At 46.2% G+C, this 25,886-nt stretch overlaps 1 protein-coding gene across 1 annotated transcript in view; it reads left to right on the top strand.

Moving 5' to 3' along the window:
- PRMT7 (protein arginine methyltransferase 7) overlaps positions 1 to 4,672 on the top strand; it is a 479,021-nt gene extending 474,349 nt beyond the window's left edge. Inside the window, exon 18 of the mRNA XM_086947749.1 lies at positions 4,503 to 4,672. Within this exon, the coding sequence (XP_086803875.1) occupies positions 4,503 to 4,664 (162 nt within the window). The 3' untranslated portion in view covers positions 4,665 to 4,672. The remainder of the gene's footprint in view (positions 1 to 4,502) is intronic.
- Positions 4,673 to 25,886: the final 21,214 nt, after the last annotated feature.

Here is a 25,886-nt window from a genome sequence, read left to right as displayed (position 1 = left end):
GGGCAACTAGGAAAGTTCATGAACGGGGCAAAAAAGGTCCAGAAAACAACAACTAAAATCCACTCCTTCCTATAGGTAAATAGACCTGCCAGAGTGGCATATGGTACGTATGTGCAGCCTAGCTACGATGGGGGGTTGGGTGGGGGAGAGGTCCTGTTATACTACTAGGCTGCCCAACTTCTTCATATATAAACAACTGGCCTACCTAACGCCACCAGAGTGGTCCTTGAGTTGTAGCTCTCTTGTCCTGAAATGGATGGGTTGGGACCGGAAAATATCACTTGAAACTCCCCTATGGCTGGTACGTGGCTACCCAACACTGCTCGATTTCAAGAGTTTCATCAATGGAACCTCATCAGGATTACCAAGGTGGGTGGAATTTGGTAAGGAACATTTAAAATCTTTTAGGGGGCTCCAAAATGAATATTGTGTGCATCCCTTTGCATACTCCTAGAGTCCGCACCAGAATAAAGGCACACATTTATGAGTCCTGGAGCTTGGGCAGGGATCTCTCGGATATACCAACCCCCTAATTAATAACTCCCCTACCTCTCTCTAGGATCTAAAGGTCAAATGGGAACATTGGTGGGTTCTCTTGATGAGCCGGACTGGAGGGACACGTGCATGTCCCAGAGAGTCTTGATGATCCTATCCGGACTCTGGATCATCCAATTCAACTATCTGCATATGACCTATCTCACACAGGTACGTCTCTGGCAGGCTGACAAGCTGGCTGTATCGATTTGTAATAGCTGTCAAAATACAGAGGCCACATTTTACCATGTTACGTGGAACGGTCCCATTATTCAGGGGTAAGGGCGAGGGGTGTTTGTGGAGATCGAGATGTATGGAGATGCTGTGGAGCCTTCCCCAAGAATAGCTCTGCTTGGTACCGGGGAGGACTATGCTGGACTGAAGGGGGATCTCACTCTTCGTGGTACTGGGATAGTACTAGTCAAGCGGGGCATAGCCAGATGCCGGCGCTCCCCCAGCCCTCCACACTGGCGAGCTGGAGACCTGCAACGAACTGATACACGAAACTTGAAGAGCCAATTTACAAGTCAAGAGCATGCCCCCTAAAAGAATGGAAAGGTATGGGGGAAATGGATGGCACATAAAGTTCTCGACTGACCAGAAATACAATGAGCCTGAGTCGAAATCTTGTTATATATTGTGTTGCCGGTCTGTTATCTCAGAAGATAACATTGAATTCAATTTTCTTTATAAAAAACAAATATGTGGCTAAAAACTCGTGATAACAATAAAGCAAACTAGCTATCACTGTAAAACAATATTTGTAAAGTAGTCATTTGCCATTCTGAGTTAGAAAATAATGCAAACGTTTACAATGGTTCATTCTCAGAAAGTGTTTGACGTTATGAGTCAACTTATAACCTATCTGTTCGCCTAAACGATTACTGCTCATTCAAAGGCTCGCAGTGCTGGGAAGCCCGTTTCGGGTAGCCTTGCACTTAAGAAAAACCTGTGACCTGAATTGAATTAGATAGGTAGAGGGAGAGGTAAAAGGATGGCAGAGTAAAGGGATGAGTGGGTAAAAAGATGAGTGAAGAGATGGCAGAGCGGGTTGATGATGGATGGCATGGTTAGAGTTTATGGATAGCAGAGTAGATGGGTGAATGGTACATTGGATGGATGGCAGAAGGAATGGATTGATGGCAAGATGAATGGATGGATGGCAGACTGAATGGATGGATGACAGACGGAATGAATGGATGATTGTATAGCAGAGTGGACGGATTGATGAAAGAATGACAGGATAATATATGGCAGAGTGGCTGAAGGAAGAATGGATGGATGACGGGTGGATGGATGCATGGCAGAGTGGATGAATGAATGGTTGGATAGAAGAGTGGATGGATTGATGGGTGAATGGCAGAGTAGATGGATGGATGGAAGAATTGATGCGTGGATAGATGGAGGAGTGGATGGATGATGGATTTATGGTAGAGTGGATGAATGGGAGAGTGGATAGATCGATGGGTGAGGGATGTATGGCAAAGTGAATGGATGTATGGCAGAGTTGATGGATGAATTGTAATGGATGACAGATGGATGGCTGAATGGAAGAGTGGATGGCAGACTGTAGGGATGGATGGATGGATAGCAGAGTGGATGGATGGATGTTGAAATGGATGGACCGATGGGTGGCAAAGTGGATGGATGAAAGGTATAGTGGATGGATGGCAGAGTGGATGGATGGATGGTATACTGAGTGGATGAATGGATGAAATGGGGAAAGACTGAAAGGTGGATGAAAGAATAATAATAATCCACATTTGTAAAGCGCGAACAATCACCAATAAGGGTCTCTAGGCGCTGGGGGCCGTTTGGAAGATAAAGCAAGCTAATGCCCAGAGTCACATGGTGCTGGGCTAACCTGCCGCCGGAGATCGAACCGTGATCCCCAGATTCCAGCGTCAGTTGCCCTGGCGCCACACCTCTACCATAATTGGATGACAGAATGCTACTTTGAAATCGTGGATATCAGTATGTGGATTGCAGGGTGAAAATGAGTAGATAGATGCATGGATGGAAGGGACAAGGAAGCTGTTCTAGGAAGGCTTCCACTCACTTGCTTTGTTTGCTTGGAGACATCAGCGCTTTAGTTCAAAGGGGAAGCTGTTTTAATTTTCTGGCTACTTCTCTGCACTAGATCATTTTAAGTGCCTAAATTACAATTTTGTGCTTATGACAAGGTAACCCCTCAAGCAAGCGTGTGAATGTTTTGAGGAGCTTGAGGCAGATAGTGGTTATGGAGTTAATGTGACTACAATGACTCAGAGTCTCATTTCAAATGAACAACTTGTTGGTTAAAGATTAAGAACATGAGCCAGACATACGTGTGACATCAAAGCTGTGGTCGGATCTTCCCAAAAATTGAAGGCCACTGATTAAAGAATGTACCTCTCAGGAATCAAGCCAAGCAGATGCTTAGAAATTGCTTATTGATGAGAAGGAAAGAAGGCAGTAGGAATGAGGTGCCATGTTAATGAGTGGACCACAGAAAAGGAAATAAGCCAATACCAAAATGGGTTGCCTGGAAGGAACAGAGAAAGTGTGCAGGAGTGTTACCAAGAAAGAGTTGAAAATAATACATCAAAACGTGCTAACAGTCCTCGAAAAATCCATTCACAGTATATGATTGAGCAACCAAAAAGTATAAGTGGCGCATAATTGGGCAGTACAAATAGTGCTTATAAACCTTGTTAGTAATAATGCCAGATTTTCCGTATAATTAACCTACATCCTTTAAAGATGCTTTACCATGAATTTGTATTTGAATCCCGGATTATTTGAACATTCTTTGCAATTGCTTAATCCGCTCAAGTCGTTCGTCCTCTTGTTTTTGTTTTTCTCTGTACGTGTTTATTCCTGACCTTTTAAAAGCCTAGCCATTAAAATGTTTTGTCCTTTGGTGCTCGTTTAATGTCATAAATAAAATGCTGAAGCCCGGAAATACGACATTTACAAACGGTAACTAGAACCATACTGCTATTTCACAAACTCATCTTTCTTCTTTTGACTCGAATGTTTCCTTGCGCGTTTGTGATAGCATAATCAATGTGCATTCTTCAGACTCAGAAATTAAAATGGTTGTCATGTAGGGACCAGGGTTTTTACTAGGAAACCACCTTCCTACATTCTGCTCCACTCCAATCCTGCATCTGTCTTTTCTCTACGTTCATGAAGTAACGGGAACAGGGAAGAAGATTGTCTCACTAGGAAGCCCGCCAAAAACTGTATTTTCGTTTCTTGAGTTCCAGTACCTTTCTTAAACAGTTAGTTATGCGTTTATGATCGGTTGATGTTTTGTGTAATGACCTACACAGTATGGCCGGTGAGGGGGGCGGGTTCAGTTCTAACTGTCCCACAGTAATGGGGCTTCTTCTTGGCTTCTCTGTGATTTTCGTTGCATACCTTTTAGTTAATATGGCCTTCCATCGGGCCTCAGTAATAAGAACAATCTTGCCTCTGGTGAAAAGGCTTGGCATGAAATAAAGTGAAAAGTATTCTTTAAGGGTTTCTCTGGGGACATTTGTGTTGCACGCTCTATTCATGTACATGGATAGCTACCAAATTTCAGAAAGTTCCTTGTTATTTCTCATTCATTGTATTGTATTGAAAATGGATTTATACAGCTCTTACTACCCCTGAAGAGGCATCAAAACTATTTTTTGTCGAGTAGCACGCTACTCCGGAACACAAAAAGGATTAGTGGTGGATTAATATAGTTGAATTTGAGTTAATTTGAGCGGTGGACATGTGAGTCTGTTAGCTGGATTGACAAGGATACTGGGGGGATAGAAAAGGGAAGAGTCTAGAAGTGTTTATTGGGAGATCATAGTAGTAAGATGAGGTTTGGGATGACTATAATTCATAACCGCTATCTGGAGCACCCATTGGTGGGATTATTGCTTTAAAAAAGATCATCATAGTGAAAATGAAATGAACAAGCTCACGTTTTTCTGTCTTCTCTTCAGGGGTATTGCCAATGGAGTCCTCACCGCAAGCAGGCTGTCTATTTCTTCAATTCCGTTCTTGAATCCGAGGTGGAACTGGCCTGTCCCAGCGAGGTTGCATACTCTATTTGTTTTAACCCGAAGACTGGAGAGATTGGCATGCAATTCAAATCCATTGTTTGAAAAAAGTACTCAATTTCATTGTACATTCTTTTTTTTAATTTTAATTAACAATGTGTATTTATGTCGAGTCACAGCGGTTTTCTTTTCTTTTGTGAAAATAGAAGGAAGGAAGAAATCTCTATATTTATCGTACCTTCCGATTTCAGGAATTAATAGAATTTCCGGAGGGTCTTAGGTTTTGCTGTTAATATACTCCCTTTTCTATTCGATATATACTTATAGAAACTACCCCTTTTAAGAAAACCCTCAAAATAATGCCACCTGTGCAGTTTCTGAACTACAGAGAATTGCTCCAATACTGTATTTGTGAATCAATTTAACATTTATCATGACAAATAACTGGATAGGCCTATCACGTTGTATCACATGTGCCCCCGGGCACTCTTTTATTTTCTTGATACTTTGCCACTTCAATTAGGGTATTTTGATTGTTGTTAACCGAGGATGCAATTAGAAATCTTTCTCTCCACTCAGCTCTTGCTTTCATATATCTGCCAATATAAAATTGTGGGACCCTTTAAACCTTTTTAAATAGTACACAACCATATTGTGTAATTAATTCTGTTTGTCTGGTTCTGCCCTCCAGTGTTGTGCTCCTCACCTGCTGTTTTGCCTGTTCCCTACAGAGACAGGTGGCATACAAGCAGGTTTCCAGTCCTAACGATTCGTGCACGCCCCATCTTCCTCTTTGAGCATTTTACTCACCGGATTGTAAAGTAGCAGAAAACATGTTTCAGTTTTTGCTCAATCCATCCCCTGGCTCACAAAAAAATGCTTACCTGAAAGTCGAATGCACTAAAACTAAAGCAACTGATCAGTGCACAGTACTCACTAGAGTATTCTCTGTTTCTGGCCTGGGAAATAGCCTGCCTTATGTGGAATTCAAATGTCGATAGGGTTTGCTGTTACTATCAATGGCCTGCTCAGTACAGAAAACCTTTATACTCAAGAAAATAAAGGGAACTTCCAGGGCCACCTTTATCAATATTAAACATAGACAAAAAGATACCTAATCCTAAAGAGTGTGACACTATATTTGGAGGTCTCTACCAAGTTTCAAACTTATTGGCAGCCACTCGGAAGTACCTACCCACAGAGTTTCAATCGCATAGGTTAGGGCTAATGAGCACTTCAAAAACTGGAAGAAGCATCATCGTTACTCAATGCCAATGGTCTGTCATCAGCTCAGCCCACCACCCTACATCTCATCATCGGTGTCTTCCAATCAAATTAAGTCGCAGAGTAGTTACAGGTTTCGAGAAGCTGCTTTATTAGTTGCATTTGGACAAGCTGACCAGCTTCTGAGCTGCTTTATTATTGTTACAGCTAACCAGCGATATCACTAACCATATCAAAAATCTGCTGTAGGGTGAACTTCACATTATCTAGAAGTCTAATAGGTGAATAGTGGGATCAAATTTAAATAAAAAGTGCTTCATATTTAAAGCAGGGAAGCAGATCTTTTGATGGGGGTTGTCACTTCATCTTAGTTCTTATAATTTGTCGTCCTTTTTCCCATTACTTGGAAAATGAAACCATTGTTTTCATGGGTAGTTGCCATTTTAGAACCGGTTTCCCTTTTCACCTTGCACCGGACTCCGCTCATCTTTACCAAGTTTCTATATGAATCCTCTTGATTGTCAAATGTCAAAAACCTATTTTTGGTGTGACACCGACATTGGTGCTGGTGGAACTTCAGTGGCAGGATCATTACTCTTGGTACATCAGGAAATAAAAAGATTGTAGACCTCTCACCTCTATCAGTTATCTAATTGAAAGCAATAAATGCAACATGTCGGGGGGTGCAGTTTTTCGTAGTACATTTACAGAATACTTACTTCCACATTCCTTTCAGTTTCCAGTTTCCAAATATATATATATATATATATATATATATATATATATATATATATATATATATATATATATATATATATATATATATATATATATATATATATATATATATATATATGTGAAAAACTAATCTGAGGTCTTCTCCAAAGCCGGTGTTCTACAGCCTTTGACACACTTACCTTCTTCAGGCTGGGACTCTTTACTAGCTCACTAAAATGTGTGATGTGCTCTTGTAAACCACTGCAGTCTTGTGAGTCTTTGTTGGTATCGCTGTGCACAAACCATCCCTCAGTCTCTCCACTCGCATTCACATCTGCTTCCTCTTTCCCTACCACTGGAGGTTTAAGGCCATCTAGAAATCAAAGATCAGCTTTCTGATTCGCAACAAATACATTTGGTGGATTTCTGCATTTCATGGCCTTGCTTTTCTGTGGTTCCTCATGCCAGGCTGAAAAAAAGAATGTTTAAATATTGTCATGAATATACTAACTTAAAATAGAAGATATAATAGTTTTCTAGAACAAATAACACGGTTTTGAAAATACACTTGAAAAGATGGTATTCTTATTTCTGTTTTCGTCAAATGCATGATTGAATGAGCATTATTCACACTTGGGTATATTTACGATTTGCAGTATTGTTGTACTTAAAGTACTCAGCCAACAGGTGTTCCACCCCATGTGGCATGCAAGCCAGATATAGAATGCGCTAAAGAATTTGCTGTGGTCTGTAGAATACTATAAGATGATGTCTCTTCTGAGAACAAGAATGGTTTAAATCTAAATCACCTATTAGAAGGAGAAAAGACTTTTGATATTAGCAGGTGTAACTGAAGTTTATCTTGATGGACATTGTCCTTAAATCTCCATAAAGGTATCCCTTTCTGAACGTATTCACTCATGCCTTCACCACCATCAACTTCATACAGATTATCATTGAAGCCGTTGCATCGCCCATGTGATGCACTGTCTTTATTGCTAGGAAGGCAAAATGTTACATGCCTGAATTTTTAGGGATTCCATATACTGAAATCCTTGCAGTCGATTATCTACCTAAATGAGTATCGCTACATTCACCCTGACTTTCTTTGACTGGCGTCGATATGTGAAAGAAGCATTTTAGTTACACAGTTAATTGTCAGAAAAAGAAGTTTGTATGCTTCAGATGAAACTCATTCAGGGACAAGAGGAAAGTGCCACAGGGAATGAACGCATAATGGGTAGCCATGTTCTGATAGTTTTCCTCTTTTATTGATACACAAAGTTTCACAGAAGCCTTGAAACAAGTCCAAAAACATACCAGTTCTGATATATTGGTTTTTGCACATCATAGCCCACAGTATGTTCTGATAGAGACTTTGTGCCACACATTCCTTTCCTTTTGAATATCCCCCAGGCGTCAGACTGGATCTGGAATTTATTTTCGTTGTACCTCTGCGTGCCGGAAGGTGGCACTGTGCAACTTGGCACTGCTGACTTTCTTTTCCGGAAGTGACGTGTGAAGTATATATAATTGCCAAACTCCCACAAAATGAAATTAGTTCCTTACTTTCCTTCTGTGCCACCAGACTCTGATCTGGAGCTTCTCTCATCTCCCAGAGACTTTTCTTTTCGTTTTCTTTGAAAATTGATACAGAATGCAAGGTATGTCACCCCCTAGGATGACCAGTTTCAAACCCTGTAAGGACTGCCGCAAGTAGATGTCTGACAGGTCCCACCAGGTTGCCTGGGGTCGGAGCTCGACTCCAAGGCATGCAGGGATTGCGCGATGATGAACCCGAAGCTTATCAAAAACACATGAGGTAAAATTTTGTCGCCAAGCACAAGAAGATGCAGCGTCCGGACCGCTCCTAATCCTGGTCCTGCTCCCTTTCTGGAGTCCTCCGAGCCGCTCTAGAAGCCAGTCTTTATCTCACCCTAGTTCTCCGGTAAGCACCAAAAACACAAGAAGCTGAAGTGGAGTTCACCCACTTCATGCCATTCCCATTCCCCGATGTGCGTGGGCCCATCCCGTCACGTTCCAGCTTTCAAAGTTGGCTGACTTCGGAGCTGATTCAGCAGTTGGTTCTAGCACAACTTGAGTTTTCGGGGCCTTCGCCATGCTGCACCTGATCGAATAGTTCCATGGTGCTGTGCTCCTTCTCTTCGACCTCTGCCTGCTCCCTCTGGTGCACCTTTGTGCCCCACGGAGCAGAGAGGCCCTCCATCTAGACTACCGTTGGCGTACTCCCCTGCGGCGCCAGCAAACCTTCCAAGCCACTTCTGCCCTCGCTCCAGTTCCAACGACCTCGCCAACTCCTACAACCACGCTGGGCCGGGGAACGTCTATGTCAAAACCAACCTCACTTCCCGAAGAGGGGGCCCAGATTGTCATCTTCAATGCCGATTCGACTCTGGTCTGACTTTGACAAGTGTAGCACCCGGATCCATCCGAGGCGCCTATTTATACACTTGCATTACCTCAAGGCAGGCAATATTCTTTCCATTCCCTTTTTGGGACTGACTCCAATAGTGACTATTACCAGGTTGATGAGTTCGCTTAGTAAAAAATTGGTATGAGGGCTTGCAGGTTGGTAGTGGACTGGATTCCGACCCAGAGACAGCCTTCTTCTTCCCTTCCGGCCTAATTACAGAAGAAACTGCCTCCTACGCCATGGCAATGTACAGGGCAGTTGAAGTCCTTGACCTCCAGCTCCTCACCATGGAGGTAACAAAAGTGTATTAACTGAGTTCATCTTTGCGGGCAAGACTGCTTCTGATCCCTTCTTCCCTTTTAGTGAGACTCTGACAGATACCCTTCTATTGGCTTGGGGCAAGCCTTGCTCTGGCACTCCCAGTTAATAGACAAATTGCCAGGCAGCATCACCCTTCTCCGGGCGGTCCTGACTCTTAGTCGCTGCATCCTTCTCCAGAGAGCCTTGTGGTGCTGGACTCCACTGGTCGGACAAACCACAATAACTTTCTTACCACTCCCCCAACAGGGAATCAAAGCGAGTGGAGAAATTTGGGAAGCGCCTCTTCTCCTCCACAAGTTTGACCATGCATTCCTTTATCGCCTCCTGTTTGATGAGCCATTGCACTCATGTCCTCTAGTGCTCTGTGGCACAAGTCCTCCCTGGTGTACTGGAAGACCTTCGCCCTGCCCTTTTGCACGGGATTCAAGATGGTTGGCATGTGGCCAAGTTCACAATTTGTGTGGTTTGGATACCACTGACTCCTTTTGGCATGCTATAGACACCAGATCTGGGATGTGTAGCTACGATTGACTAGGTTCTAGAGTGTAGTCCAGTCATCTCTGATGGTCATGCTCTTTAATGAGACTCGCCTTTTCTGGAGCAAGGCTGACTTTACCCTGTCTCACCCCAGCAGGGAACTCAGCAGTTTTGCGAGAGATAGTGAGGTGCCCATCGCTCACACGGCCAATGTCAGAATGCTGCTTAGAACATGGCCTCCATGCAGCCCAACTCACCAAACCTCATTAGTGTACCCTTACTGGGTCACAGCCACCTTGTGGAAGGCAGAATCCATCCATTCTATCCGCGTTGGCAAGCAATCATGTTGGACATGTGGGTCCTGTGGTTCATCCGCAAAAGTTATGCTTTACCTTTCCTTTCATCCTAGCTGCACAGTATTTTCCACTATCTACCAAGTGCCTGATGGAGGACCATCTCTCCATTTTGCAGCAGGAAGTTCAAGTTCTTTTGGCCAAAGGGGCTGTCGTGAGGGTGCCAGCACCAGAAGTAGGACATGGTTGTTATTCCCGCTACTTTCTGGTGACCAAGAAGGACAGAGGTCTTATGCCTATTCTAGATCTGCACCCTCTCAATGCTTTCCCTCCAAAAGGAGAATATCCAAATGCTCGCACTGGCCCAGGTCTTGTCTGCTCTTGACCCTGGAGACTAGATGGTGGCATTGGCCCTGCAATGCTTATTTCCATATTCCCGTCCTGCTGGCCCAAAGACGCTACAGTTTGTGATGGGAGAGCAGCATTTTCAGTATGCTGTGCTCCCGTATTGTCTCACCAGTGTCCCTAGGGTGTTCACGGAAGTGATGGTGGTATTTGCTGCTCATCTTCGGAGGTCTAGGGTGCCAGACTTCCCCCTACTTCAATGACTGGCTGTTGAAGGCCGGCTTGCCCCAGTTAGTTGTCAACCACCTCCAGACTACTGTGAACCTCCTGTCATCTTTGGGGTTCACTAACAACTTGCCAAAGTCACACCTCACTCCATTTTAGTTGATCCCCTTCATCTGAGCCATTCTGGACGTGATTCGGTTTTCTGCCTTCCCCCCAGAAAGAGAGTTAAGGATTTTCAGGCTATGATCCTGATCATTCAGTCTCTGTCCTGGATTTTAGTGAGGACGGCTCTGAGGCTGCTGGGACTGATGGCCTTCTGCCTCCTGCTGGTTGGCTTCCCCACCCAGAGCTAACAGTGGAGACTGATGCATCTTCTCAGGGCTGGGACAACAGTTTGGGAGAGGTGGAGATCAGAGGCCTTTGGTTTCTGGTGGACTCCCCGCTCCATATCAGTCTTCTGGAGTCATCCATCAAGGGAAGGCTGGTACACGAGTTAAGGACATCACCACCATGTGGTGCTGCAAACAACTGGGCAAGCTGGGGCCACAGACTCTCTGCCAGGAGACCTTTTGTCTCTGGAAATGGCTGGACCATCCATAAATCTTCCTGGTTGCAAACAACTTGGCGGGCTCACTGAATGTGGATCACGAGTGACACTTACACCCGGAGGTGACGCAAGGTCTCTACCGAGATTGGCGGGAACCCTGGCTCCATCTATTGCAGAGAACGTGCAATGTCAGCACAGGCACAGCTCGCTCGGAGATGCGTTTCACCTCGAGCAGGATTCTTGTATGCGTTTTCACCAATACCACTTCAGCTCAGGAGTTCTCAGGAAGATCAGGACTGACCAGGCCCAAGTCATCTTAGTTACTTCAGACTGGCAACGGACATATGGTATCCAAAACTCCTGGGCTTGAGCGTCTGCCCTCTGACCAGGTTGTCTAGCAGGGAGGTTTTAATGTCGCAGTAGAGAGGTCGTGTTCCCCATCCAGGCTTTCGCAATCTCCACCTTCATGCATGGAGATTAAGCAGCACCAGCTGAATGTCTTCGATTTCCCCATGAGTTAATTGAGGTCATGTGGGCAGCTAGGCATCTGTCAACAAACACTGTATGCGCCTGTTGCTGGGACAAGTTTGTGGTGTAGTGTGGTGCATACAAAATTGACCAGCGCAGTCCAAATGTCTGCTGTTTGTTCTATCCCTTGTATGGCAAGGCCTTGCTTTGTTTGAGAAAATATTAAAGGTTATCTTTCTGCCCTTTCAGCCTTCTTGCGAGTGCCTGATCTGCATTTGTTATTTAAATCACTGGTTGTGATGAGGTTTTTGAAAGGGCTGCAGCATCTGTTTCCTCCTTCTTCTTTTGTGGTGATGAGGTTTTTGAAAGGGTTGCCGCATCTGTTTCCTCCTTTTCCTTTTGTGGTACCCAAATGGGACCTCAATCTTGTCCCTACCCACTTAATGTGTACTTCATGCTAGGCACTCCACAATTGGCGCCTCCGCCTCGTCACCCTCAGAATCTTGCTCCTTATTTATTTATTTGTTTTGAACGTTTTATAGAGCGCGGACAAGACCCTTGCGGGTATCAGAGCGCTGTACAGTAAATGAGGTTAATTATATCATACATTAAGGATAGGCAAGTCAAATTCACATAACACGATAGAGCAAACATAAAGCAAAACAGTAGGATGCAGAATAGGAGAGACCTGATGAGTCAATAAAGATAAGTAAGTCAAATATATATAACATCATTGAGTAGACATAAAGCAAAGCAATAAGGTGCAGAATAAGAGCGAACTGATGAGTCATGGTAATTGTAAATAGAATGATTAGGTTGACTAGTTGGATCCACCATACACCATATTTTTCCCTGACAAGCTGGTTTTGCAAGCTAGGGCATCTTTTCTACTAAAAGTTGTTATGCTGGTACACCTTGCTCATACCATCTCCCTGCTGTCGTTCTATGCTCTGAATGACCCCTCTAAGGAGGAGGAGAGACTCCCATTGCTTGGACCCCAAAAGAGCTCTCAGCTTCTGCATTGATTGTACCTAAGATCACCATGTGAACTAATCAGCTCTTAGTGCGATTCGCTGCTGCAAAGAAAAACAAGACTGTTCAGAAGCATAACATCTCATGCTGGATTGTGTTCTGCATTAAGATCTGCTATACTTTGGGCGAAGATGCGCCCTCAGAGCATGCAAGCCCATTCCACTAGGACCAAAACGTGCCTGTGCTAGACATTTGCTAGGCAGTCCCGACATACGTTCACAAATCACTATTGCCTGGATAGCCAGGTCCGGCGAGAAGGGCACTTTGCCTGCTTTGCCCTGCAAGAGTCTATTCACAGCCCACCTCCCAATAGGTACTACTTTGTTTTCTTTTCAAAGGATAAGGATTCTGCTCATAGAAGTCTCTATCAGAAGAACAAGATACTTAACTTCGGTAAGACTCTTTCTGGTAGAGAATCTAGCCGCCGATACCTCAGTGACTCTCCCATCCTGCCTGTTTTGTGTTTAGACTCCATTAATTAATGGGATCCCAAGTCTAGAAATCTGCACACTGGTCTTCAAAATTGTTTTTGGTGCTCCACGTCTGGAGAAACGACTAGTCTCAAAAGCAACTGACCTAAACTTTCAGGAGTATCGCCTTTATAGGCCCCACACTACACTTCTGACGCCTCGGACATATTCAAAAGGTGAGGAATCTGCAGCTAGATTGTGTCTCCACCAGAAAGAGCATTTCCAAAAGGAGGTAACTTCATTTTTTCATAGAAAGAACTAATTCAACACTTCTCTTTACTATTGCTGATCATAAAGTCTAAATCTGTCCTAGTCTGCATTGGTTCTGGTACCTAAACATGTTTCAATCATACATGGGGCTGATCTGCAGATGCAGAAGATTTTACTCTGGCTCTGTTGAAACAGCATGTTGTAAAGGTTTATTTTATTGGTGACTGAAAATCGGATGAACAAACTTGTATGATTTAATCCTATGGTCTTTACAAGTCATGTAGCAGAAAAAGGCAACCATATTAACTCTTCCAATGCTACCTGCTTTTGGCTTCCAACAATACTCTGTATAATTTTGTTTTGTCATCTCATAGTTAAAGTATCATTTTGTCATACTAATGCAAACTTTTCTTATTGTTGGATCTTCTGATGTAATTTGCTCACAATCATATTTGAACATTATATTTAAAGTCCTCACTACAAGCAGCGTAAAGACATTTATCTGCAAGCCAATTACTTTAGTAGTCATTACATCTAATAGGAAGATTGGAGGGCTACAGGCAAACTCTGATTCTAGGTTATATACAGTCTTTTACAAAGACTAGTTGAGATTACCAGTCAGACTCGTCATTGGTAAGATTGTCTTGGAATTTCATTGGAATTTTGTAGATTCACTCCACCCATTCTCTTTCTTCGGACTCGTGCCCTACAGGATCACAGCAGTCATGAACTGTGCAAGCCATTGAATTTTAGTTTGATAGTAAAGAGCATAGTATAGCTACACCCAGACATGACTGATGATGGCTGTGCCATGGACAGACATGCTTCCAAGGTCTCTGTTGAACCGTTGTCAATGTCATACTGTTTATATTGCTAATAAATCAAAGTAGTTCCTTTTCCAACAGGTATTCACATTGTTTACAACAGAGACAGCACAACATTTGTGGATCTGCAGATCTGTTTCTTTTGATTGGCATATAGGAGGTAGCCATATGGGCGACTTACAGGCCTTCTGCTCTAGTAATTCTATTGGTGATTCCCGACGTCTGTTGTAACTTGTTTAGTTTTAGATTGACGTTAAACATTGATGCTGGTACCTCCCAAAATTTGTGTTTCATTATGCCTTTGAAACGTTTGTATTAGAGTGATGATGTAAAATTATGAAAGGTTTCCATCTTGTCAACACCCACCCTGTCTGTGCTGCATAACGTCAAGTAATATCAACTTCTGGAACTGAAGATTGTGTAGAAATTGGCACATAAATGGCGAACACAAACAATTTGCGCTAGCAAAAAATAATAATTCAATTACAGCATAATAAGCAGTTTTCACTCCCACCCCATGTGACAACCTTTTCATCAACTTAAGTGTAGTAGAGATCCTTCTCAGTAGGAGTACTGCAATTCATCAGAATATTTGCTTTATCCAAGAATATTATTTCTCTGAATTACAGCCTGGCTATTTTTAAAACTTTGTTACTGGGTGATTTGTTCTAATGCGCTATATAGTGTGTGTGTATATACTATTGGCTTGTTTGTGAAGCTGCCCAGTCAAAATAGTGTGCTGCTACAAGCAGCCGGACGTAGACAGTCATTGTTTCTGTGAAATGTAAAGTCTAGATGTGGACATGTGTGTCTTGTAGCCATAAACTGTTGTAGTTGTCGGGGTCCTTATGATGTATTGGCCAACCAACAGCATTATGCTTTATATTAAGGTATTATTAGGACTAGTTCGATGCAATGAAATCCCTGCCAGATATTTGCACCAAATCATAGGCAGATTGCTGTAGTATTGTGTGGCTATTTCTCAATGACAATCATCCATTAAGGCATAAAGTCAAGTTAGTGTGATGACTTCGGAACGTGGGAGTTTCACCACGATTTCTTTCGATATTGCAATTAGGTTTTGTGCTTCCCTTTAAAAACGACATTGTGCTAGATCAGCCTTGTTACTCCTCTGTAGTTTGAGCAGACAGTATTTAGGGCCAGATGTACAACCATTGGCATTAGCGTCTTGTAAATTGCTAAAAATTGTGAGTCGCCAATGCCAATGTACAGCAGTGTCAGAGACACTGTTTGCGTTTCCAAATGAGTCGCAAATTGCATGCCTCATCAATATTCATGAGGCACTCGGAAATTGCGACCCCATTGTGAATTTGCTCGCCCTCCCAAGTATGGTGGCCTGCTGGGCTCAGCAGTCCTCCATGTCTGGGACTGCTTTTAAATCAAGCAGTTTTTTTTAAGGCAGCCCATTTTTCTTAAATGAAAATGGGATGCATTTAAAAAAAGAAAATTGAAACGTTTTCGTTTCATTTTTAAGGGCAGGTACTGGTCCCTGGGACCAATGCCTGCCCCTGGGAAGGCCGGGGGACGCCTTTCACTTTTGCAAGTACTTTACCACCCTCTTGAAGAGGGCGGTAAATTGCGAGTGTCTTCACAAACCATTCGTACATAGGGTAGCGAGTTGCAATTAGGAAGGGACACCCTTGGAACACCCCTTTTTGATAGGGAGTCGAAAATCCTATTTAGTGAGTCGTAAATAAATTGCACTCGGTAAATTGGGTTTGTACATGGCCCATTGGGATTTCTGCATGCGCTAACGGGTCGCAACCCCGTTTGCACATGCAAGCAAGGATCGTACATCTGGCCCTTAGTAATTTGTAGTGTAATATATTGTGTCATGTTGAGTAATCATAAACATATAGAAATGGTTGCACCTATTTTCTCAAATCTGAGATTTACTGAATAACATTACACTTTGATTAAAGAGTAAGAGGATTCACTACACAGTGATCTTACCCAATGCAGTGTTACATAGTTAACTAAAAACCGTTCTCAGCCATTCTCTTTACTCCCAGAATTATTTTAATGTTTTAATTTTCAGATCCTTATTGTTTGGATACCTCCTGTGCTGCTGTTCTCTAAATTCTAACTTAATTGAGGTATTAAAACATAGATGGGTTAATGTCTGTTCAATCATAGATTAAAAGCGTGGCTAATCGTAGTCTTGCTGTTGTTGTAGTGGGGGCTAACATACGTTCTGGCCAGTGGCTAGTCACTAATAAGTTTTTGTTTTTGCAAATAAAACCCTTATCAAAATGTACACTTAGTGAATTGTCCATTTTGACGTATAAGATGCTTTCACATTAGATTTGTTATATTTTAGATTTCGTTATTTTGGATGTTTGTTTTCATGCTACTACGTCTTTTAATTGTTTTTAAAATGAAGTGATCTGTTAACAGGAACATTTAAAGTAGAATGACTATCAGCTGTATGAGATATTCAATTTATTTATCCACATGTAACATTAAACAGCTTCTGATGCAACATTTATACTGTCTTTATTGTCTGGGTGTGCCTAAGCAACAGAGGGCATGAACTGCAAGACTCTGACTACTACTTATTGTCTGTTATTGAATGATGCAGCTGTTGTGTTTTTGGTGCAGAAGTGGAGAACGACGCACTTCGATCAGGTTATAAAGATCATTTGTTTTGGGGATGTTTCTGCCTGAAACCTCATATTTCAGTTTTTGAGGTCTAATACTTTGCCATTGTTGATGCCACCCATACACAGAAGCATACTGGAGCGTTTGTGCCTGTGGGGTACACTACCTGCATAACGGTTTAATAAAAATTTCTTGTGTGCCCTTTTGAGACTCTTCACTTTTATAGTTTATGCGTCCCATTGGCAACTGTACATTTCTAATAGATGCTTGCTTTAACATATTCTGTACGTGAACCTTCTTGGCAGGCTCCAGAATGGGCCAGAAGTTTTATAGTAACAGTCGGTCACTGGCAGTAGGTGTCACTGATGATATTGTGCGTGGATCTTTGAGCACCCTGGAAATGTGAGATGTGTTATGCAAGCTATACGGTTACTATTGATAGCTGTACCTGTTTTATGTGCCTTCATCAGAATGTATACTGGAGCCCTGTCTGAATTTTCGTTGGATTTCAACATTTTCCAAGGATTTTTATTTTCTCATTTGAACAGGATACCTCCTCCTATAGCTTCTGTCTTCAACCCAAGTAGATACTGCCATAAAGTAATGAGCACCACATTGGCTATCTCTAGTACCTAGGGAAGTTTCATGAAACCTGGTCTTGTAACCTAGGAAACGTTATGCACCGTTAGGCAGTCGCAGAGACAGCAGTAAAGCTGTTGATTGTCTACATGTATCTGTGAACGTATGTATATTGTAGTTTTTTATGCTACAAATAATCAAGGAAAAGTCAAATTTAAAATCTCCAACTAGGAGGAAGCCTTGCTGCACATACCGTTCCCAGAGTCACTCCCTATATCACCACTGCAAAAAAATAAAACACATGTTTCTACATCTTCTTAAAAGGTACACAAGTAGTCCAAGGAGTGGTGTTCTTGTTATGAACCATCTCTGGTGTTGCATTTACCCAAGTGATTTTCAGAAAAGCCATGTTAGTAATATTTGATTCTCGAGCTATCATGGTGAAATGAGCCCTTTGCCTTTGCAGAGCCTGCTATGGTACCAATGACTTCAGTCTTTGTGTCATCTGCTATCCAAGTTCCTTTGAAGCTGCAAATAAAGTTGCTTTCTTAATTGAGCAGGACCTGATCTCCCAGATCACAGCTGAAACTGAGAATTCAACACCGAATTTTAAACTTGAGGCGCTTCCATTTCATACCTTTCCCCTTGCATTGGCAGAGGTGATGAATTTTGGCAAGTTCTTTCACCCCTCTCCTTTTCTTCGTGAACTCTGTTAAGAACATATGCTCACCAAGGATCTGATGTTTCTGATGCAAAGTTCTCAAGTTGTGGCATATGCTGGCCAGTTCTTTAGGCTCGAACTGAAATAACTTCGAACATGTCATTCAGATTCAAGGTTATTCTCTTCCAAAAGAAACCCCCTATGCACTTTAAACTCTCCCTCTTCATACAAACATCTTGATGATCAATATTTTGGTTGTCAAAATAGGTGAACAAGCTAGTTTCCCCTGCAAGCTAATTCCCCCTCCAGAGATCCGTGAGGAAAGTTTAAAATGTTAACAATTCAGCAGATTCTAAAAGCAATCCAGCAACAAGACTGGATAGTATAAATTGACTTCCAGCTTACTTACTTTTATATTTCTTTTTTTTTAAAACAGATTTTATTTGTCATAGGTCATATTGCATAGCTCCGGTGTCCGGGGTCTGCTGCACACATCAATAGATCCACAATAAAATCTTAGAATCCACAATAAAATCTTAGACATTTGTAAATAAACTAACAACACCCCCCTCCCACTCCCTCTGTTTGCGCTGATGCTGCCACTTGTTCACAGTGAAAGATCTGAAAATAGCATGCAAGTCAAGCGAGACACTCCATCCTCTCAACCAATGAGCCAACTGTCAAATCGTCGGGAGGGCGACCCTCTCTGGCGGAGGGTCCAGGTCCAGCCCCCGGTAGTCCAACCATCTCTTCCAAATCTCAAAATGTTTACTGGTGCACCCCCTAGCCGTAAATATAGGTTACTCGAGTCCCATACAAAAGACCATGCCATTTTTCCAAGAAGTTAATGGCGGAGCTTGAGGCGCCTTCCACGCCTTGGCAATGTCCCTCTTTGCCAGGGTAAAGCCCAATAATAGCAGGTGGCGCTTGTACCTATTGCCCCCGATCCCTTCCATCACATGCAACAAAGCTAATGTCGGCGTGTGTGGGAGCTCCCATGCCAAAACCTCAGGCAAACACCCCACTCCAGAATCTTTGCAACGCCGAGCACCCCCAGACCGTATGCAAAAGTGTACCCTCCTCCGTTCCACAGCGCAGACAATCAGGGAGCTAATCATGCCCGCCCTCCAAAGGCGCTCTAAGGTAAAGTATGTGCGATGTAGGTATTTCAATTGTATCAGGTGCAGGCTTGTGGAAATAGCCTCCCCCTCGGACTTGCCAATGCCGCCGCCCAGTCCCCCTCTTCAAAGTCCCCTACGTCCCCCTCATACTGTCCTAAGTCTGTGTATGTCGGTGGAGCAATGGTGGACTAACGTTTGGTAGATACGTGAAATTTTCTTATCCGGTAGCTCGCCCATAAACACTTTGGCCTCTATCGGACAAAATTCGGGGAGGGGCCCCAGGTCAGTCAGGTAAGGCGTCAGTGCGTGTCTAAACTGTAGGTATTTAAAGAATTGGGAACGTGGCATCCCATATTTGTCCTGCAGGTTCTGAAAGACTTCAGGGTACAGCCTGACATTACATCGCCCAGGAAGGAGATCCCCATTGTCCCAACCCCTGAAACCCTGCAGGGCATCCAGACGGGTAAGACGACCATTTCGCCAAAGAGGAGTCTCTCGGGTCAGCACGTTCCACCACCCCATCCTGCCCAGCGCTCGCCTCAAGACACAGAATACCACCTGCGTGGCGGAAGGAAGGCACTTTCGAAGCGATGCGGAGTGCAGCAGTGCATGCACGGACGCTGAGCCCATTAGATGCCACACGACCGCGTAGGCCTGGTCTCGCCTATGCTCATACAACCACTCATTGAGTGGTTGTATGAGCATCCGCCTGATAGTAGGAGAGAACGTCGGATGTAGCAAGCCCCCCTTGTAGGACGATAGGAAACACGTTCGCAGAGCCACCTGTGCTGTCCCCCCCCCACCCCCTCCCACAGAATCCCACCCGCGCCGAGTTGACCTGTTGAAACCAGCGGGGCTGAGCGCCACCATTTTAAAGAAGGCTGACCTGCCAAAAACCGTCCGAGGCAGGCAGGACCAAACCTTCAAATCCTCGCGTGTGCGGTCCCATACTGAAGTGAGGTTCCGATCTCGGGAGGCGGTCGCCTCCTCCGACAGGTACACCCCCCGGTATTTCATCCCTCCAGCCGGCAGCTGTAGACCAGAGGCCCATGCACCCACCTGCCGCTGTTCACCCAGTACCCACAACGTCGATTTGCCCGGGTTCACATAAAGGCCAGAGGTTTCACCAAAAATCCGCAAAATACGTAGCAGCCGCGGTCCCGACCGATCCAAGTCGGTAATAAAAACAAGACATCGTCAGCATATAGTGCTATTTTGTCGATGAGACCCGGTGACCACCTAAATCCCTTGAGCTGGGCGTCTATGCGCACCCACGCCGCCAAAGGCTCCATGGCGAGCGCAAATAGATAGGGGGAAAAGGGACAGCCCTGTCGCGTGCCCCTCCGGACCTGAAAGGGGCGAGTGATTGCTCCCCCCACTCGTACTGACGCAGTGAGGTCTGTATATAGTAACTGTAGGTAAGCCATGAATCGCGGACCAAAATTGAGGCGCCGCAGCAGGGCAAACAGATATACCCAGCTCAAGGAATCGGATGCCCTGTCCATATCCGCTAGGAATAACGCCGCCTGCTCCCCTAATTTCTCCCATGCCGATATCGCAACGTGGGCACATCTAATATTGTGGCGAGTTGCCCTCCGAGGCATAAACCCCGCCTGATCAGGGTGGACTTGGTACGCAATGTGGGGCTTGAGCCTATTAGCCAAGGCCTTAGTCATGACTTTGGCCTCGGTATTTAGCAAGGATATGGGGCGGTAGGACGCATGGCTCTCGGGGGGGGGGGGGGGTCTATCCGGTTTCAAAAAGACCACCACTTCTGCATGCCTCCAATCTGGGGGAAGCCGGCCCTCCTCGCACGCCTCCTCAACTACCGGACGAAGATGTGGGCCCAGCTGTACATAAAACCGCCTGAAAAATTCGCACGGAAAGCCATTGGGGCCTGGGACCTTACCCGGGTTCAGCTCTCCCAGAGCTGCACCCATTTCATCGTCGGACAAAGGCCTATCTAATTGCTCCCGCACTTCGTCCGAAACTGACCGTGGGGGAAGATCGTCAATAAACCGCTGGATAACATCTACTGCCAGGCATTCCCTGGGCGCATACAGATCCTCATAATATGCCGCAAATCTCTCTGCGATGGCTGAGGGCTCAATAACGGGCACCCCCTCCGAATCCACTAATTGGGGCAACGGCTGGGCGTGGAGCATACCCTGGCACAGGGGGTGTAGCATCTTGCTAGATTTATCACCCCACTGGTACACCCAACTACGCGTGGTCAGCCAGGCCTGCCGTGCCTCCTCCATCAGTACTGCTGCTGAGCCAGCACTAGTTGTCGTCTGGCTGGTCTGCCTCCAGCTTCCCGACCCCTACGCTCTAGCGCCTCCATATCCGCCTCCCGTTGCACCAAATCACATTGCCGCTTCCTACGCGCCGCTGCACACCAGGAAATATCAACACCCCGTAACGAGGGTTTTAAAGCTTCCCAGAGGGTAGCTGGGGATTCTACGGAGCATAAGTTTCTACGGAGCATAAGTTAGAGACAAAATAATTGTCCATTTCTTTAGTCAGGTGTTCCCTAAACTCATCCTTCAGCAGGTGCCACCCTGACATTCGCCACCTGCCTGCCTGGGCCTATCCTAAACATGAGGACCACTGGCGAATGATCTGACACGACTCTCGGCAGAATAGCGGCCTATAGTATCCTATGTGTCAGTCCCCTGGGGACAAAGATATAGTCCAGCCTGGAGAATGAGTCATGTACTGTTGAGAAATAGGTATACTCTCTACGTGGGCCGTGCATGTATCTCCAGACATCCGTCCAATAAAGTCCTGTGGCCAGGGCATGAAGTTTGGTGGATGGGCCCCCCACCCCGTCAGTAGCCCCGCTCCTCCACCTATCGCAACTAAGCTCCATCACAACGTTCCAGTCCCCCCAAACCACAGAGAAGGTATCCAACATCTCACTCCAAAGAGATATAAATCGTTCCACCAAGGCCCACTGTAACGGCGGTGGACTATAAACGCTACCCAAGGTCACCCTATCTCCCCCAATCCTGCCCTGCACTATGACGTATCGACCCTGTGTGTCGGTCCAGAGTTTATCATGTGTGTAGGAGACCCCACGATGTATTAGGATCGCAACCCCCCCTCGAGAACCCCGAGTGGTATACCTGGTGGAAACCAAATCGTTGCAAGCATAGTGCCTTCGTGCCAAGCAAATGGGTCTCCTGGAGCAGGAGTACATCTGCCCCGGCCCTTTTGGCGAACTGGAGAACCGCCCCCGTTTCACCTTATCACCTCACGCACATTCCAACTAAGTATGCGCAGGGAGCCAGGGGCTACCCGCCCTCCCCCCTCTGCGTCAGACATGGTGGAAAAACTCTATGTAAGCTATTGGTGTCTCTGCCACTCAGCTTGCACACGGTGTGGCATACAGGCAACATCAAAACATGATCAAACAGTCCCCCCAACCCCACCCCCCCTCGCCAACCCCCCCTCCACCCCCAACCCCATACCTCACTAACATGGAAGCACCTGTCGTGGTCGGACTGTAGCCTAGTCCCCAACGGGGAAATAAGAACCACCCCCTCCAATGGATCCCCAAATGACAACCCACAACTCTAGGGCTTCACTCCCACCCACTCACTCCTGCGGGGCCAGGCTCCCAGCCCTGAAGAACTAGCCCATCTAGACATCCATTCATACCATAGTATAAGAGCAGTTCAAGAGTCCCCTGTGTCATTTCACTTCAGGTTGCTGCTCCGACGACGGATCCCCCCGCTGGAGTGCGGAGCCAGAGCGGGCTGCGTCCGGACCGCGATCTCCTGTTGCGTTGCCGCTGGCTCCTGAGACCCTCTCGGGCCATCCCGCTCGAGGAAGATTCCGATTCTCTGCCCGACGGCATGTTGACTGGTAGCTTCACTGTTTCATCCGTCCATTTGAACACTTCCTCTGGGGAGTCGAAGAACAGTGTGCAGGACTGGAAAATGACCCTTAGCCGGGCCGGGTACAGCAGGGCATATTGAAGCTTGAGGCCCCGGAGGCGAGCCTTTGCAGCAAGGAAGGATTGTCGCTGCTGCTGCACTAAGCATGTATAGTCCGGGAAGATGAGGATGGTCGCGTTGTCGCTCGTGAGGGATGCCTTTACCCGCGCCTGCCGCAGGATGGTGTCACAATCCGAGTAATTCAGAAATCTGGCGATGATCGGCCTCGGATATGCCCCCGGAGGGGGCTTCTGCATCAGAGCCCTGTGAGCCCGCTCCACAACAAAGCAGCAAGATAGCGCATCCGGGGGGAGCCAGCCCTCCAGACACTGGGTAAGGAATCGTTCCACGTTGTCCCCCTCGCAGCCCTCAGGAAAACCCACAAAGCGTAGGTTATTCTGCCGAGCCCGCCCTTCGGCATCCTCAACGCGCATGGCCAGGCCCTTCTGTATTCTCTCCATGTCCGCGACCACCTTCTTCAGAATGGACACATCATCCTCCATCAATGAGATGCGTGTCTCTGTTCTAGTGATGCGCTCGACCGCGTTCCTCCGATCCTGACGAAGCAAGATAACATCCGATCCCACTGCCCCGATCTTGGCATCTAGCATATTCCTGGACTGGGTTATCGCCGCCAACAGTGCAGCGTTGTCAGGCGCCTGGTTCTGCATCCGGCCGCCCCGGCTGTGAGGCCCGCCTCCGTAAACTTATCAATGGTCCCCTGCTTAGTATGGCCGCACACCCGTTTGATCCCGTGTCATCGTGGCTCAGTCTGACTCCCTACGCGATGATGCACCTCCCTACAGGGTCCACCGCAGCCAGCAACTCAGAGGCCAAGCAGAACAACTGTCCCTCCAGCAGTCTCTTTCCAAAGGTCCCCAGGTGGGCCGTGTCCAGCACTGCAGGCCGCGGTCGGTCCCCCAGTCAAGCTGCACGGGGATCGTGCGACCGTACCCCACTACGCCAATTCCAACAGGGTATAAAGTCAGCCCCAACCGCAGGCCTCGGGGGGCCCCCGCGAGTAGAATGGGGCAACCGGACCCGGAACGTCGCCGCCGGTGCACCCCCACTCAGGCATCTCTCTGCCCGACCACGGAGCCCCTCCACCTTCAGCCGCCACTGAGGCCCGATCCGGGCACCGATCCTCCCCACTGCCGCGGTCAGCAGCCACCAAGAAAGCTCAGTCAAGGAGGGGGGGGGGGTCAGAGCTCTCTCGCCGCCCTGCACAGGCCCACTCCAGCTCACCGCTCCTCGCCAGGGCCCAGGCCGCACTCGTCTGTTTCTCTGGACTTCACTAGCAGGCCGCAGCAATCTCTGGCCTCTCCCAGCACTTTAGACGGGCCCGACCGACCCGCCTCCACGGGTGCCCACAGGGGGCCACCCAGCTCCACACTGCAACCGAGCCTATCACTATTCCGGCCGGTGATATATCGGGCACCCTTCTTCCGCCGCCTCCTCAGGGTGCCCGAAGTGCCTCAAGATGGTGGTCGCTCCGGCCAGACGGCTCCGAAGGATCTCGCAGCCCGACCTCCGCAGGTGCCCCAGCTCTCGCCCACCAGCAGCCACCGCAATGCCTACTCCTGCTACGCTGGGCTGGGGGGGGAGGCTCATGCACCGGGGTGCCGGATAAGTATGGGCTCTTTCCGTGCCGGCCGCACCTCCTCCACCGCGCCGATCGCCAGGCACCCCTCGCTGGACTGGCGATTCACGGGAGGCCCCGGCTTGCTCTCCGCCGGCGTCTCAGTGGGCCGCACCATGGCATCGGAACTCCACGCGCCCAACTGCCGCCGAAGTCCAGCCGCAACCGTCACCGGAGGATCACTCAAAGGTAGGCGACCTCAACGGGACATGTCGCTGCACTTTGAATGCCTAGGGACAGGATATTTTAGTAGGATATTTCTCGGCCAGTCGGAGCTCTCGCACTACACGACCGCCATCGTTGCTGGCCAAGCCACGCCCCGCTTACTTTTATATTTCGATATCTACATAGTACAGGAAGTTTTCTAGTGGGAGATGAACTTTAGCATTTTATGGGCCTGCCTCCCTGTCTGGCCTCAGCTGCAAGAGTTTTCACAAAGATGATAGCAAGTGGTGGTGTCACATTTGCACCGTGAGGTCCTTTTTATTTACTCCTTGCTTAGATGCTTGGCTGCCACACACTTTTTCTCCTACTCAGTAGTGCCTCTCAGAAGGAGCTAGGCTTCCCTCTGACAGAAGAAATCTTGCCTCACACCCTGCCTGCATATGTAGTTTGCTGTAGCATTTTCTGGGCCATCTACTTACTTTACAAAATCAGTTGGTCCTCCAATAAACCTTGCTCTGTGCTGAGAGGGGATGGATATTCAAGGGAACTGGCAGTTACCCAATGAGGACCAGGGATAGAATAACTGTTTACAAACTCCAATTTAAATCTCATGAAAATACCATCGATATAAAATATGATCAGTGCAAACCCTATTCTCTTAAAGAAACGTAGGAGGGCAAGCATCATACAGTCCAAAAGTTCAGTTATAGCAATAAAGAATAATAGCATTAAGATCTGATGATCAGAAACTTTCCTTTTGCAGTTGTATTTAGTCATAGGGTAGCCCAAAACAAATGCACGCTCACAAAAAACTATGAGTCAGAATAGCAGAGTCAAATCAAGTTAATCAGATTAAATGGAAACAATTTAGCATTCAGATTTGAATTTAGATACCATAGAATTTGAAATTAGATACCAAAGCTCGGGATTTCAGAAAAGGTAAGGAAATTCAGAGAGGGGCAGTCTCCCTCAGCCAAGGTAGACCCCAAAGCACATACAGCGTATGCGTCGG

The sequence above is a fragment of the Lissotriton vulgaris genome, chromosome 12 (genome assembly GCF_964263255.1).
Source record: "Lissotriton vulgaris chromosome 12, aLisVul1.2, whole genome shotgun sequence".
NCBI classification, from domain to species: domain Eukaryota; kingdom Metazoa; phylum Chordata; class Amphibia; order Caudata; family Salamandridae; genus Lissotriton; species Lissotriton vulgaris.
The sequence above is the reverse complement of the archived record's forward strand: the minus strand, read 5'-3'. Positions and strand labels throughout refer to the sequence as shown.